The sequence below is a fragment of the Pieris napi genome, chromosome 2 (assembly GCF_905475465.1).
Source record: "Pieris napi chromosome 2, ilPieNapi1.2, whole genome shotgun sequence".
In the NCBI taxonomy this organism is placed as follows: domain Eukaryota; kingdom Metazoa; phylum Arthropoda; class Insecta; order Lepidoptera; family Pieridae; genus Pieris; species Pieris napi.
This window is the reverse complement of record NC_062235.1, coordinates 3,186,533-3,199,606: the sequence shown is the minus strand read 5'-3', so window position 1 is coordinate 3,199,606 and position 13,074 is coordinate 3,186,533. Positions and strand designations below refer to the sequence as shown.

Below are 13,074 nucleotides of genomic sequence, written 5' to 3'. Positions count from 1 at the left end.
TGTACATATTGTTAGAAACTAATATTTTTATTTTATATAGTTTATTTTCAAATCATTTCATAACACGATGTACATAACTAACTTACTCTAAATTTTCTCGCTAAGAGAATGTAATTCTTTGAGAAATAAAGTATATTTAAACCGAAACATTATTATAATTTAATAAAAGAGCGATTGGATGTTGTTTCGCGTAATAGCTATTTTTAAATCCCTGTTTGTAGCCGCAGACGGAAATGCAAATATAAAAGATTTATTGCTATCCCAATGTCTAATATTTTTCTGAACTCCGAAGTTATTTCAACGTTTATTTGTTGACAGTGTCTTTTGTTTACGCGAGTAACATTAAAATACTATTATGTTATCAAAAGTCAGATATTAAGGTTATAAATTTGGTCATTGAAGTAAGGAGGTATACAATTTGACAGATGTAGCACCACAGACGATACAAATTTAAGAGTATACACACACAGAAGAGATCAAACAATAAATTTAAAACAAAATTCGAATTGTTTTAGCAGTCTTCGAGTTTTGCGCTTAGCAACTTTAATTATTTATATAGACTTGGTATATCCAGGTACAGATGTTAATGTAATACCCACGTTTTATGAGAATGAGGTAAACAGTAATGAATACTCCTTAGTCATTGGTTAAACGTTTCCCGCCTCAGACTACATCCGTTGATACCTCTCATGTCCTGATTCACTATGACACGTTAGCCTATACCAAAATCGTTCTGAATGAATTAGTATAACTACTATTTATTTGTTCTCTATTAAATAATGTATATTCTGTAATGACAGCAGACACCTTTGGTGCCTTAGCCAAAGTTTTTAAACTAACAACTCTAAATGTCAGTTCTCAAATCAAGGTCGTAGATCGGACGAAAAGAACTGGCAGACTCTTAGCTCAAACCAGTTCTCAAACGAATTTATTTAGAATAAAGGGGTATGATACACAAATAAAAAAGTATAAAATGAACATCATTAATTGACAATAATTATTCAAATAAGTAAATCAGTGGCGCTACAACCTCTTTACCTCAGATTTCTGTATCTGTTTCATGATCATTTGTAAATCTAATAGGTAGTAGTAGCCTGACACACGCCGTCGAATTTTTGGTTCTAAGGCAAGACAGTTTCCTCATGGTGTTTTCCTTCACCGTTCGAGCACATGTTAAATGCGCATATAGAAAGAAAGTCGATTGGTGCACTGCCGGGAACCGAACCTACGACATCAGGGATGAGAGTCGCACGCCGAAGCCACTAGGCCAACACTGCTGACAATAATTATTATTTGATTTAATATAAATCTCAAATAGCCATTGAATTTATACTGACGATAGACTAAACAATATTAACAAAAGTTAAATTAGAGGCATTTAATTTGATCTATTCTCAAGAGGCGTTTAGTTCTAAGAATGTATTATAAAATAGCGTACTCGAGTATCATACTCTGAATTCTAGGAACTTATTATTCATCGCACGATTTCATTGTAATCGAATCCGCCCGCCCTAAGACGCTTGTATTCTATCAAACATATTCAATATATTAGTAGTAATTGCTAGTTTAACGAGTTATATTGTAAAAGTATAATAAAATCGAACATATTCACCCTACGTTGAGAAGTGGTTTCCTCCTTAGACAATTTCAGTCCATATTATTATTATTAAAGCTTTATTAATCCATACAACAATTGGTTAGTTTGCATTCCTTAATATTAGTATGAGTTTAAAAAAAAATATGTTAGATTTCTTTTTTTCTTTTTCAGTGGTCTAGTTCTTGTAGCCCCTTTTAGGGTATAAGCCTCCTCCATATTTTCTCTTTGTCTTGATCAACATTCATCTAATTTTTCCCCGCAAATTCTATAATGTCATCTGTCCATCTTTTCTTTTGTCGTCCTATACATCTTTTTCCAGTAGGTCCAGTCCATTCTGTTATTTCCAGCGACCATCTTCTATCCCGCGCTCTAGCAATATGATTGATGAAGCCCATTTCCATTTTAGCCTTAGAGCGTGTACAAGTGCACCTATAAGCTTTGTTTTTTTGCGTATGTCAACATTTCTTATTTTGTTAATTCTCCTCAACTTCAAGATGCTTCTTTCCATCGCATGCTGGCAAGACAGGATTTTTCTAGTTGTTTTCTTGATGAAAACCCACGTCTGACTTGCGTATATTCGTATTACGTATTTTATTTAGTCCTTAAGTACTATTTAATTAATTAAATGTTACAACAACATTGAAATTCTAAGTACCTTAGAAGCTTTTATAGAAAAGTCTACGAATTCCTAGAAATGACACACTCCCCAAGTCCTCCAAAATATACGCCAGGTGCGTTGCTAAGCAACGAAAACGGTTGGGATACCTATAATTTATTTCTAAATAATTCGTACACACACATTGGCAGTGAGTTTAAAACAGTATACAAGGGCGAGCAGCTTCAAGAATGAATGAATTGACCTCATTTTCCTGTAGGCGTTCAATATTTAATTCACCTTTCTTTTCTTCTGGCCACTTTATTTCTTTGAAATTGTAGTACAAAAGGAGTTCTTGGTATAGTTTGTAGATTATAATTGAGCATATTATGACGTTTTGTGTTCCTTTTGTTGATATAATTTTCATTTCACGACTTTAAATGTCGAATTAGTATAATAAATTCCTACTATTATTTTCTACTTACGCCTCGCACTAAAATATTAATTCTAACCTCAACACACACGTCTTACACACTTAAAACGTAACTTGTTCTTTAAAAGAAAAAAAAGTTAAATATTTTTTGGCTATTATTATTTTATGTGTATCTGTGTGTGTTTACTGTGTTAGTAATAAATGTTATGTCTATGTCTAAATAAGACTGACAAATCATTATTCTTATCTGAGACTTCTATGTAGTGTTCTCTTGAAGTAGACATATGGTATGCTCCATTGACAATTTAAAGCATCAAACAATAATTGTCACAGGAATTGAACCCAAGACTGGAGTTGTATGGAAATGCGTGAACAATTTGGCGTTCCTATGATAAGTTTGTGAATAAGACCGTAATTAATCTTAGCAATTACGAATAGTATTTTGTGTATAGCATCATTACTTTAACTTTATTTTTAAAACGCCATAAGACCTCCCATATAGTGAACAATTAGAATTATTTCTACTCCTCTACCCGTAATGGTTTAAATCCTTATTAAGGCCGGCCTTTAATAAGGAATTGTGTGGGGAAATAGGTTGCCTCTGTACACTCATGTTAAATGCAGAAGTAGCTCTACCGATTTTAGGTTAGCATCAATTATAGGTCATGACTATTGAAAGGGTCTTTTTGGATACGTTCGTGAGTATTTGGTCATATTTAAAAATAAATGACATTTGTTTAAATAATACTTTCTTGGGACTGTAATACGTTTTTTGTTCTACGATTTACATGGTACAAAAATTTAGTTCTTGATTTATGAGAACTGCTGAGGTGAAACTTTGACCAGCTTAAGAATGAATACTAAGACATAGACTTAGGCTGTTTTATGTTAAATATTATAACAAATTGAAGTAGAATAAAGTCTTTCGTCTGATTGGTCAAAAACATTTCTAGTTTTATAACTGAAAGAACAATTCTTTCGGTTTGACTTATCACAATGAATTCTTTCGATAAATACCTCTTTAAAAAACCATACAATTATAATTGATGGGAATTATAGGATTCGATAGTAATTGAAATATAAAAGCGGTTTATATCATATATTCCAGTGATGCTTTTTTGTGTTTTGCCCCAACATATCCTTTTTAAAATTCTTATGTCCCCTATGTAATACATAATTTTTAATATAAAAAAATTGAATTGTTTTCTAAAGAAACTTAAATGATAGGTTTTAGGATGAAATTTCTGAGAAATCGTAATCGAAGCACAGTAAAATTTCAAAACATCTATTTTTTATATAATAGGGGGGCAAACGAGCCTGCGGGACGCCCAAAAAGCAAAAAGGCAGTCATCGTAGCCTATAAACTTGGCGATTAAAAAGAGTGGCGGAAAGTTTCTTGCCAGTTCTTCTTACCCGCTCTACGCCCTTGACTTGCGAACTGGTAGTAAATGTAAATTTACGATTAATTTAACTTGACGATTCAAAAGTGTACTTGGTTACCTACTTGAATAAAGATATTTTGAGTTTGAGTTTGAGTTTATAGACACCCATTTTTAGTGGGTGCGTTGCCGGCCTTTGAGTGAGAAGTACACTCAAATTTTGAACAGTTGGAGGTCGTATCTCTCATTGAAGACCCCCTCCGGGAGTCGATCCACAGTTCGCTAGTTCGCAAAAGAAAATGCCTTGTGAAACGGACTGTGGAAGACTTCCAGCCATCAAGGTGATGTTGGTGAAAAAAAAGAAAAAATTAATATTCAAATTCCAAATAAATTTCCAAACAGCCCCTTAACAAACAAATTGCCCACCTGTATGGCGTGGCCCCACGTTGGGAATCATTAATATAGTTTATAAAGTTAAAGCCATACTTTACTCTTCCTTTCTTCTCCAGATGCGAGGATGGTGGAGGCGGCGCGGCGACAGGCACGGGAGGGCGAACGGCGTCGCTGCGACTGGCGAACGGGCGAGTCGCGGCGCAGTCGGCGGAACATCTACCGCACTCGCCCGACTGCGCCTCCGTGCGGATATCCATGGACAACACAAACACATGCTGCACGGATTCCCTCGTCACCGCCTTAGATGATGAGACGCTGTTACTCGGTAAGTCTTTGCTCTCTATCACATGATCAACACCTGGAGAAATTTAAATGTACAAAACGAGTATATAATATTGATAAATTCCCCCAGCTACCCAAGTAACTAAAGCATTTCTGAACCAATTCGACTTAGGGTCGAAGAAAAGAGCGTACCAATTCTTAAAAGGCCGGCAACGCACTCGTGAGCCCTCTGGTATTGAGTGTCCATGGGCGGTGGTATCACATAACATCAGGTGAGCCTCCTGCCCGTTTGCCCCCAGTTATATTATCTTAGAATCGGAAATACTTCTAATACAATAATCATCTAGTTAGTTACTTTTTTTCATGTGTTCTTATTAACTTATACTAAAATAATACATAGGAGATACTGTCAAGATATTTCTGGTTTAGAATAGTATAGACCATACAAATACAGCAGTAAGCAATACTACAGTCCGCAACTTTGTATTTAACGATAAAATCTTAAGATTTAAATTTTGATACGAAAAACTTTTGATATATTTTTTAGATTTTATGATTATACCTTTACCCAACACAACATTGCAGATCAACGTTTACCTACATTTTGTAACAAAAGATTTCCTGTAGTGACTCAAGGTGCTATAATCGTGGTGTAACCTGACCGATATAGAACCATATGCAATTGAGCATTTATTTGCAAGTATAATAAAACAGTATTAAATTCTTTATCACACCTCACAATAAATTTCATATTATTTATAAATCATATATGGTATGTCAACAGAATTATCAGATAGAATATTTATATCATAAAAAGTCTTGCTATACAAATGATTTATTATATCCCATTATTAAGTAAAGAGAAAAAAAGAGCTAACAATTCTAAAAGGCCGGCAACGCACTTGCGAGTCTTCTGGCAATGTCAGTGTCCATGGGCGGGGGTGTCACTTATCAGGTGAACCTCCTGCCCGTTTGCCTCCTATTATATTTAAAAAAATAGCATATTTATGGGGGAAATCAGGAATCTTGTTAAATTTGGATCGAATACAAACAGGTAGGATGTTTCCGGTTTAAATTCTACAATGATGCGCTGTCAGAGTATTTTGATGATCCATTCATGATTTTAATTCTGTAATAAATTTGTAAAACTTTTTCGTCTCTTTTTTTCAAATTGGGTTTACGCTGCAATAAAAAGAGATGTGTGCAATGAAATGAAACAATATATTTATATATAACAGCCACGTTTAAAGTATCACACAATCGTTGGTTTAGACGCTTGCAAGCATAGACATAACATTATAAATTAATTTTCTTAATATTTTTCTTGATCCGCAATACCTTTCATATTCACATAATAACTCAATCATTGTATTAATACTACGTCATAATACTTTTTATAGTCATAAATATCGTGTTATCGTACAATAATATACCTATAACCTTTCGCATTAAGATTCGATTAAGACCAAATGCTTTCGTGTTCAATTACTACCGAGCTTTTTGGTGTAGGGTTTTATCCTACATAATAGTAATTAAAGATGAATAAATAGATAACTAAATAAAATTTAAAAGTTTGGTCCCCGTGGCAGTGTACCTTTAACGCTGGCAGCATTTCCTTGCTGTATTGTGATACTTATTCTTTGACCGAGCACAGCACCAGTTCTGTGTCAGCGGTACTGTCAACCTGACCAAGTTAAATCTTAAATTAGCACCTGTGCACTTGAACCGCGCGGCTAGAGTCTGCAATCCACAAGGAACAAAATCAAAATTTAAGTTTTCCCGTTAAAAATATCTAAACATATCCCTTGCAGCTTGCAGAGTTTAATGAGATGTTTACAAACTATACAATAATATAAAATAGATTCCTCTACGTTTAATATGGCAAAAAAGGCTGACACGAAAATTTTCCCAGGATTCAATGGCCCGAGAATTGTCGAAGCGCCATGATGACGTCATGGCGTCATGGCATAGTCATATTAATTGATAATTTCTACTAAGTGCTTTGTCTTGTTAACTCTCCTACACTTTCGTCAATAATTTATGAATGTACAGTACATCATATATAAATATATTACTAGCAGACCGGCCAAGCGTTGCTGTGGCTAAGGTTTTAGTTATATTACACAGTAGTAACCTATTCAAGGGAAACGGTAGGAGAACACCACTCATGGGGACCACCATGCTTTATTGGTGGTAATGCCATTAAATTGTAGTGTATGTGAAACGTTGGTACTTTCAACACAGCGCCATCTGTTAGAATTGTTACTAAGATAAACAAATATTTTGCAATAAAATAATATTGCGGGTATAAATTGAGATGTAAGTAAGTTAAATCAAACTGCACACGGTGTGCAAATTTGAATGAAATCGGTTCGGTAGTTTAGGAGCCCATAGCGGACAAACAACGTGACACGTAATTTATATATTATATTAAGATTAGGAAAGACTGCAAAAGATTTATTTATCAAGTATTCAAGTGTCTTATGTTATTTTCTAAAGCTTTACATATCCACGTAATCCATCTTAAATTACACAAAAGAATGACGTTAACATTGTGAATAAAGAATAACCTAGAAATACTGGAAAATACCAAACCCTGAACATAATCCTTCCAGTAATCTCGTGAGAGCTAGGCCATTTTGTCATTACTTATAAATTTAATATCTCATACATCTTGGTCGTTGGCTTAGTATTCATCACATATCTTTAATTAGTGGACTAATTCTACTAAATAATAATAAAAAATATGTATGTTTCTTTACAATGAACTGATTAAAAATATATGAATAAGACACGCAAGGACCTTATAATTAGGATTTTAAAGGTGCGTATTATATCTATCTAGTAGTGTATTTTAGGTAACTCTAGGCAATTCTAGAAAAATATCATATATTTTGTTCTCAAAAAAAATTGCAAGATGAAAGCAAGCAAAATACCTACTATCTCATATACTTTTCCAAATTCATGATAAAAACCTTTTAAAAGTTTGGGTCGCAGATATCAGAATTTATTTCATGATCATTTTTTTTAATAGACTTACCTTACTTAGCCTTCTGTGCCTGACACACGACGTCCATTTTGGGTCTAAGGCATGCCGATAGAGCGAGTGTTCAATGTTCATAGAAAGAAAGTCCATTCGTGGACAGCCGAGAATTGAAACTACGACCTCAGAGATAACAGTCCTTGACACAACTAGGCCAACTCTGCAAATTCATTATAATATTAATAATAATAACACCTTTTCAAAGTATACAAAAAGCATAGCAATTAGAGTATTGAAGTGAAAACATCATCAACAAACTTCGTTATATTTAAACCTTTTCCAAACTAAATTTTCATCCACAAAGCCATCACAAGATTTCCTTAACTCGGCAATTACTTCTATAAAATGTGGCTTTAGAGTTTGTTTTATTCTTTTTTTATGTTAAGAGTCATTCTGTTGTAGAAGACTCCTTAAATTTAAATAGCAGATTTCTCGACTCGCTCGACTTAGCCCTGACCTATTATGTAACGACGTCATTATATTATATTTACTACTTGCTGCATCATTTTCTTTAGCCTTAACAATTTACGTAAAAATACTGATAGTTAGAAGTTTAAAGAGTGTCATCTATTTTTATCCGACTCCAAAAACCCGACGCAAAATCGATACACTATGTTTTATATTGAATGTTGAAGATGCTTGTTATATTTTTGATATTATCCACAAAGGTTGATTGATACGTTATTTATGAAGAGATATTCATTTATATTCTTAATTAGTTATTAGTAATCTTACAGCTACACATACATATTATAAAAAAGAAAACACTTAGACAATATACAAAGCCAAAACAGATTACATTATATAACAAAATATACGAAACACAAAACCTAAGTCATACATAGATAGATTTAATAAATGTACAACTTAATATTTTAATTCAAAAGAAAATGTTAATACTGCTATATAAAGTCAAAATCACCCCACATCCTAAAATATTTCCACCTACCCTCTTTGGTAAGGTGGAAAATGTAAATCTTCATAAATTGTATTGTAGTTAGCTAAAACCTGAAACATTGGTTTCGCTTTATTACTCTGTCTATGGATGAAAACATACACTTACATAATATACAAAATATATTAAATGGTCATAGCAAACAGAAAATGTAACAGCAAGACCCGGCGGGAAGCTAAATACGACCTTCAAACAACGTCGGAGGCTGAGACGCATCAAAAATTTATAGAATTTGTATAGTCTTGACTGTCCTACACTAATCAATAAAAAAAGGAAAACTTAATTACTTCAACAATAAAAACTCATTATAAACTATGGCAAGAAACTATTTTCGTTAGCATTTTTAAAATAATTCGTAACGTAACGTAAAATATGTAATGTACCGAAATTACACATTACACACTTTAAATGTTATCCCTTTTTTTTCTTTCCATAATTTTTGGTATTTTTCTTTTTGATTATTATTATTTTGTATTAGTAATAAATATTATGACTATGTCTAAACCACAACCTAATTGGCTGCAGTAGAAATGTCATTTTTTTTCATACAAGTAAATCCGTGTGGCACTTGTAAAAAATTGTATGACCGCAATTACAACACTTTATCGCACAGCTACTACTTTGTATTGTCGAAATGTTTGTAATTCAAAAATAGTCTCCATTGATACGAATAGATTCTTCTAATGATATGTAATTTGAATATGGAATCTAACGAAATTGTTACCTGCAGGAAAGAATGCACTTAGAATGCTTTTAGGGTCATGTTAATTTTGTTTTTTTTTACTTTTTAATTAAGAGATATTATCATAATAATCGAAATTCCGCTACCAAGGTGGTCTAAAAACAACAAAACTTTCCAAGAACGAAATGTGTCAGCGGGACTTTTTGAACGAATATGTCAATAGTTGCGTCATGATGCAAACGTTTTGTAACTGGTGAACCCCCTTAACGTTTAAAATACTTGTCAATGTTAACGGAAGTTTCTTTTGAAGTGAAACTTCTTTATCGGGGTTGGAAAAAAATTTTGTGTAACATTTTTTCGTTACGCGTCACATTTTTCCGTTACGCGCTATCTTTTGAAGTGAAACTTCTTTATCGACGTATGGGAGAAATTTTGTAGCAGGTTACGCGCCATGTTGCTTTTTGAAGTCAAACTTCTTTATCGGCGTTGGAAAAAAATTTACACACATTTGTCACATTTTTCGGTTACGCGCCATCTTTTTCTTGTCCCTACCACGGTTGATCCGAAGAGATTCGAAGCCATTAGTAACAAAAATATATAATAACGATAACAATGATAGTAATTCTAATAATTCTATTACAATTAATGAAATTCTGTAATAATCTTAGTACTACATAGTAGTACAGTAATAAGTTAAAATGAAATAATTGTATTTGTATTCATGTCTATGATAATAAAAGCCTTTTGCTAAACTTTATCTAATTTAACTTTATTTAACCAATTTCTGTAAAGTTGCATATAGTAGATCATTTTTCGAAAAATAAGGTCATAAAGAAGTTTCACTTCTTACGTGTGTACACCTAGTACACGCACACATTTTTATTTTAAGATTTTATGGCCTGGTAAATTACCGAGGTTTAAAAGTTTCATTTAAATTCACGTTAGCCAGAGACAATCATAAAAATATCATCTTCATATAGATTATATCAACCGTGAAGTGTCTATAATCTTTTAATGGACACGTATACTCTGTGCAGTTTTACAATGCAAAAATGTTAGCTTAATTTCTACTTATTTATTACATACTTAAGTACTTTTTTTTCAATTTCTCTCAATTTAATTTATTAAAAAAGATGGGTTTTAATTAAATCGCTATAAGACCAATTTAGTTTATATGTACAAGGGAGTTAGTGGTTGAAATAAAAATAAAATATTTTTATTATGGAATATAAGGTTACAGGTATCACTTATTCCACGTCATTATTTTTTTTTTTAATATAATAGGGGGGCAAACGAGCTTGCGGGATGACTAAAAAGGGCAGTCTTCGCAGCCCATAGACACCCATTTTTAGTGAGTGCGTTGCCGGCCTTTGTATCGGCAAAGATGACAGAGGGTGTAGGCCGAGAGAAAAAGCCGCCGTAAAAACTACGGCGGTTGCCAGTTACCGTCACAACTTTTTTTTAAAATTATTATGTTTAGAAATTGCGCGAATGGACTGGAAACTCTCCCGATTTTAAACGATATTTTGCCAGAAGACAAGTGCGTTACTGGTCTGTTAAAAATTGGTACACTCTTTTTTTGAATGATTCTAAGGGAATTAGCCCACAAATACTTCATTGAGTAGCTGGTTATTTGGCGAAAAATGTTCTCCTACGTAATAATATAACATAGAAATGTTCTAATACTACATTGATAATAATACTATTTTACGATGGCCCCAATACTAGTTTCATCTTTTCAGTCACACCCTTCATTTCTAGGCATCTATTTCTGTCCTTTCAGATGTTCGTTTTATCCAGGATTCAGCGCTATAATTTAGTTATTAGTTTCATTGTGAATACCTAAACCTGAGGGCTGAGTATTCGACCTGTACTAAAGTCCATTTCTTTAATTAATAATTAATATTTCAATTGCAACGCTGGAAAGTTAAGAGTCAATTGACACACTGATCTTATAATTAACAAGATTCAAGTACTCTCCAGCGCCGGCTCTGAATGCAAAGCTAGATTTTTTTAATCTGTTGGTTAATTAATTAGATCGATAAAAATACTGGGTCGTATAAATACTTATAATTAATTTTAGTGCATGAGTATGACGTATACTGCCACGGCAATAAACTGAATAGGCTTTTATTAATTATTATCGTCATCTAAGACTGTTGTTGTTGAGAGCAGTGTTGTCCTGGTGGCTTCAGCGTGCGACTCTCATCCTTGAGGTCGTAGGTTCGATCACCGGCTGTGCACCAATAGAATTTCTTTCTATGTGCGCATTTAACATTCGCTCAAACGGTGAAAGAAAACATCGTGAGGAAACCAGCTAGATCCAAAAAGTCGACGGCGTGTGTCAGGCACAGGAGGCTGATCACCTACTTGCATATTAGATTGACAAATGATCATAAACAGATACAGAAATCTGAGGCCTAGACCTAAAAAAAGGTTGTAGCGTCATTGATTTTAACATTGTTGCACTATAGTAGCAATCTTAAATAATACTTACCACAGAAGTTGAATCTAAACCATGCTCGAAACCGCTTAAGCTCACGCAAATTCATCAAAATTTAATTACAAACACACGCGCCAAAATATTTGTCTATGGGCCCTATCGCCAACCTTGTCTCTTTCAAATTTAGTAAGGATAAATAATAAAGACTATGCGATATTGCTAGAATCATAAAATATAAAGTTTTTAGTCTAGTAGAAGTGTCGTTCTTAACTTTTTTATTGAAATTGAAATATGCGACCTTTTGGGAGTTTTAATTTCGAAATAAATAATTATACTACTTTTCCGTTTATCCTTTTTTCAATATACCTATTAGTAAGATAATTACCTGTTGAAATAAAACTTTCAAAATAACGTAACGTTCACTGGTTTTCTAAAAATGATCACATCTACGAACAGTAGAGTTTTACAACCAATACTTCGACGGCCGTTATACGGAAAATTGCAAATACTTGAGGTTAATTTTGACATAATAAACTGCTCCCTAACTTCCTTTATAATAATTTCTATTATTATTAAGTTCGTAAACGTATATATACAATATACATATATATTTTTCAATAAAATATACCATAATTCTTCAGACGTTCATATAGACACTGGCAAACCCTACGCTAACATTGACCATGAATCCGAGATCTAAAGTGACAGAGCGCATGCCAAACTGTTCGGGAGGATACAGTGCAAGCGAGCAGTACTTCGCCGTCTATCAATGCGAGCTGACATGCTCCAAACATCTTAACCGACGCGAGTGAACTCCAGTATCAAAATGACCCGAGGATTTCGAAATGGCGTTCGTAATTTTTTTTAGGGGTTCTGTGTTGTCAGTGTCTAACATGTGTTGAATTGTGGTAATTAATTTTGTTGTTGTCGCTTTTTTGTGTTAAATAAATATTTCATTAACTTGGGGCATTGCGGTTATAATTCGAATAAATACGTGACGTTTCAGCGAAAATATATTTCGTGCATATTTCTCATTACATTAATCGCGAGTAGGATAAAATAGGTATTAACAAATTCGTTAAGGTGTAAAGTTAGGCGTCGTTCGCTCGATAACAATTAGAATTTTAACGAAACTTCCGCGCATAGTTGGAATATATAAGCTAAGCGAAGATCAATTGGTCTAATCCAACAAATATATTGTGACATTCAAGAAATATTATTTACAATGGCGGTCACGTGGTGCCAAGATCGTGACAATTAATTCATGTTTAT

General features: G+C 33.3%; 1 protein-coding gene across 9 annotated transcripts in view; it reads left to right on the top strand.

Annotated features, from left to right (window-relative positions):
• The window catches only part of LOC125056653 (potassium/sodium hyperpolarization-activated cyclic nucleotide-gated channel 2), a 185,323-nt gene that overhangs the window by 82,923 nt on the left and 89,326 nt on the right, over positions 1 to 13,074 (top strand). For 5 of the 9 annotated variants that reach the window (XM_047659905.1, XM_047659897.1, XM_047659914.1 and 2 more), the window contains one exon: positions 4,514 to 4,722. In XM_047659905.1, coding sequence (XP_047515861.1) covers positions 4,514 to 4,722 — 209 coding nt within the window. Of the gene's footprint in view, positions 1 to 4,513; positions 4,723 to 12,548; positions 12,711 to 13,074 lie in introns of those variants that run through there. The other 4 variants (XM_047659979.1, XM_047659961.1, XM_047659986.1 and 1 more) reach the window with 3 other exon arrangements.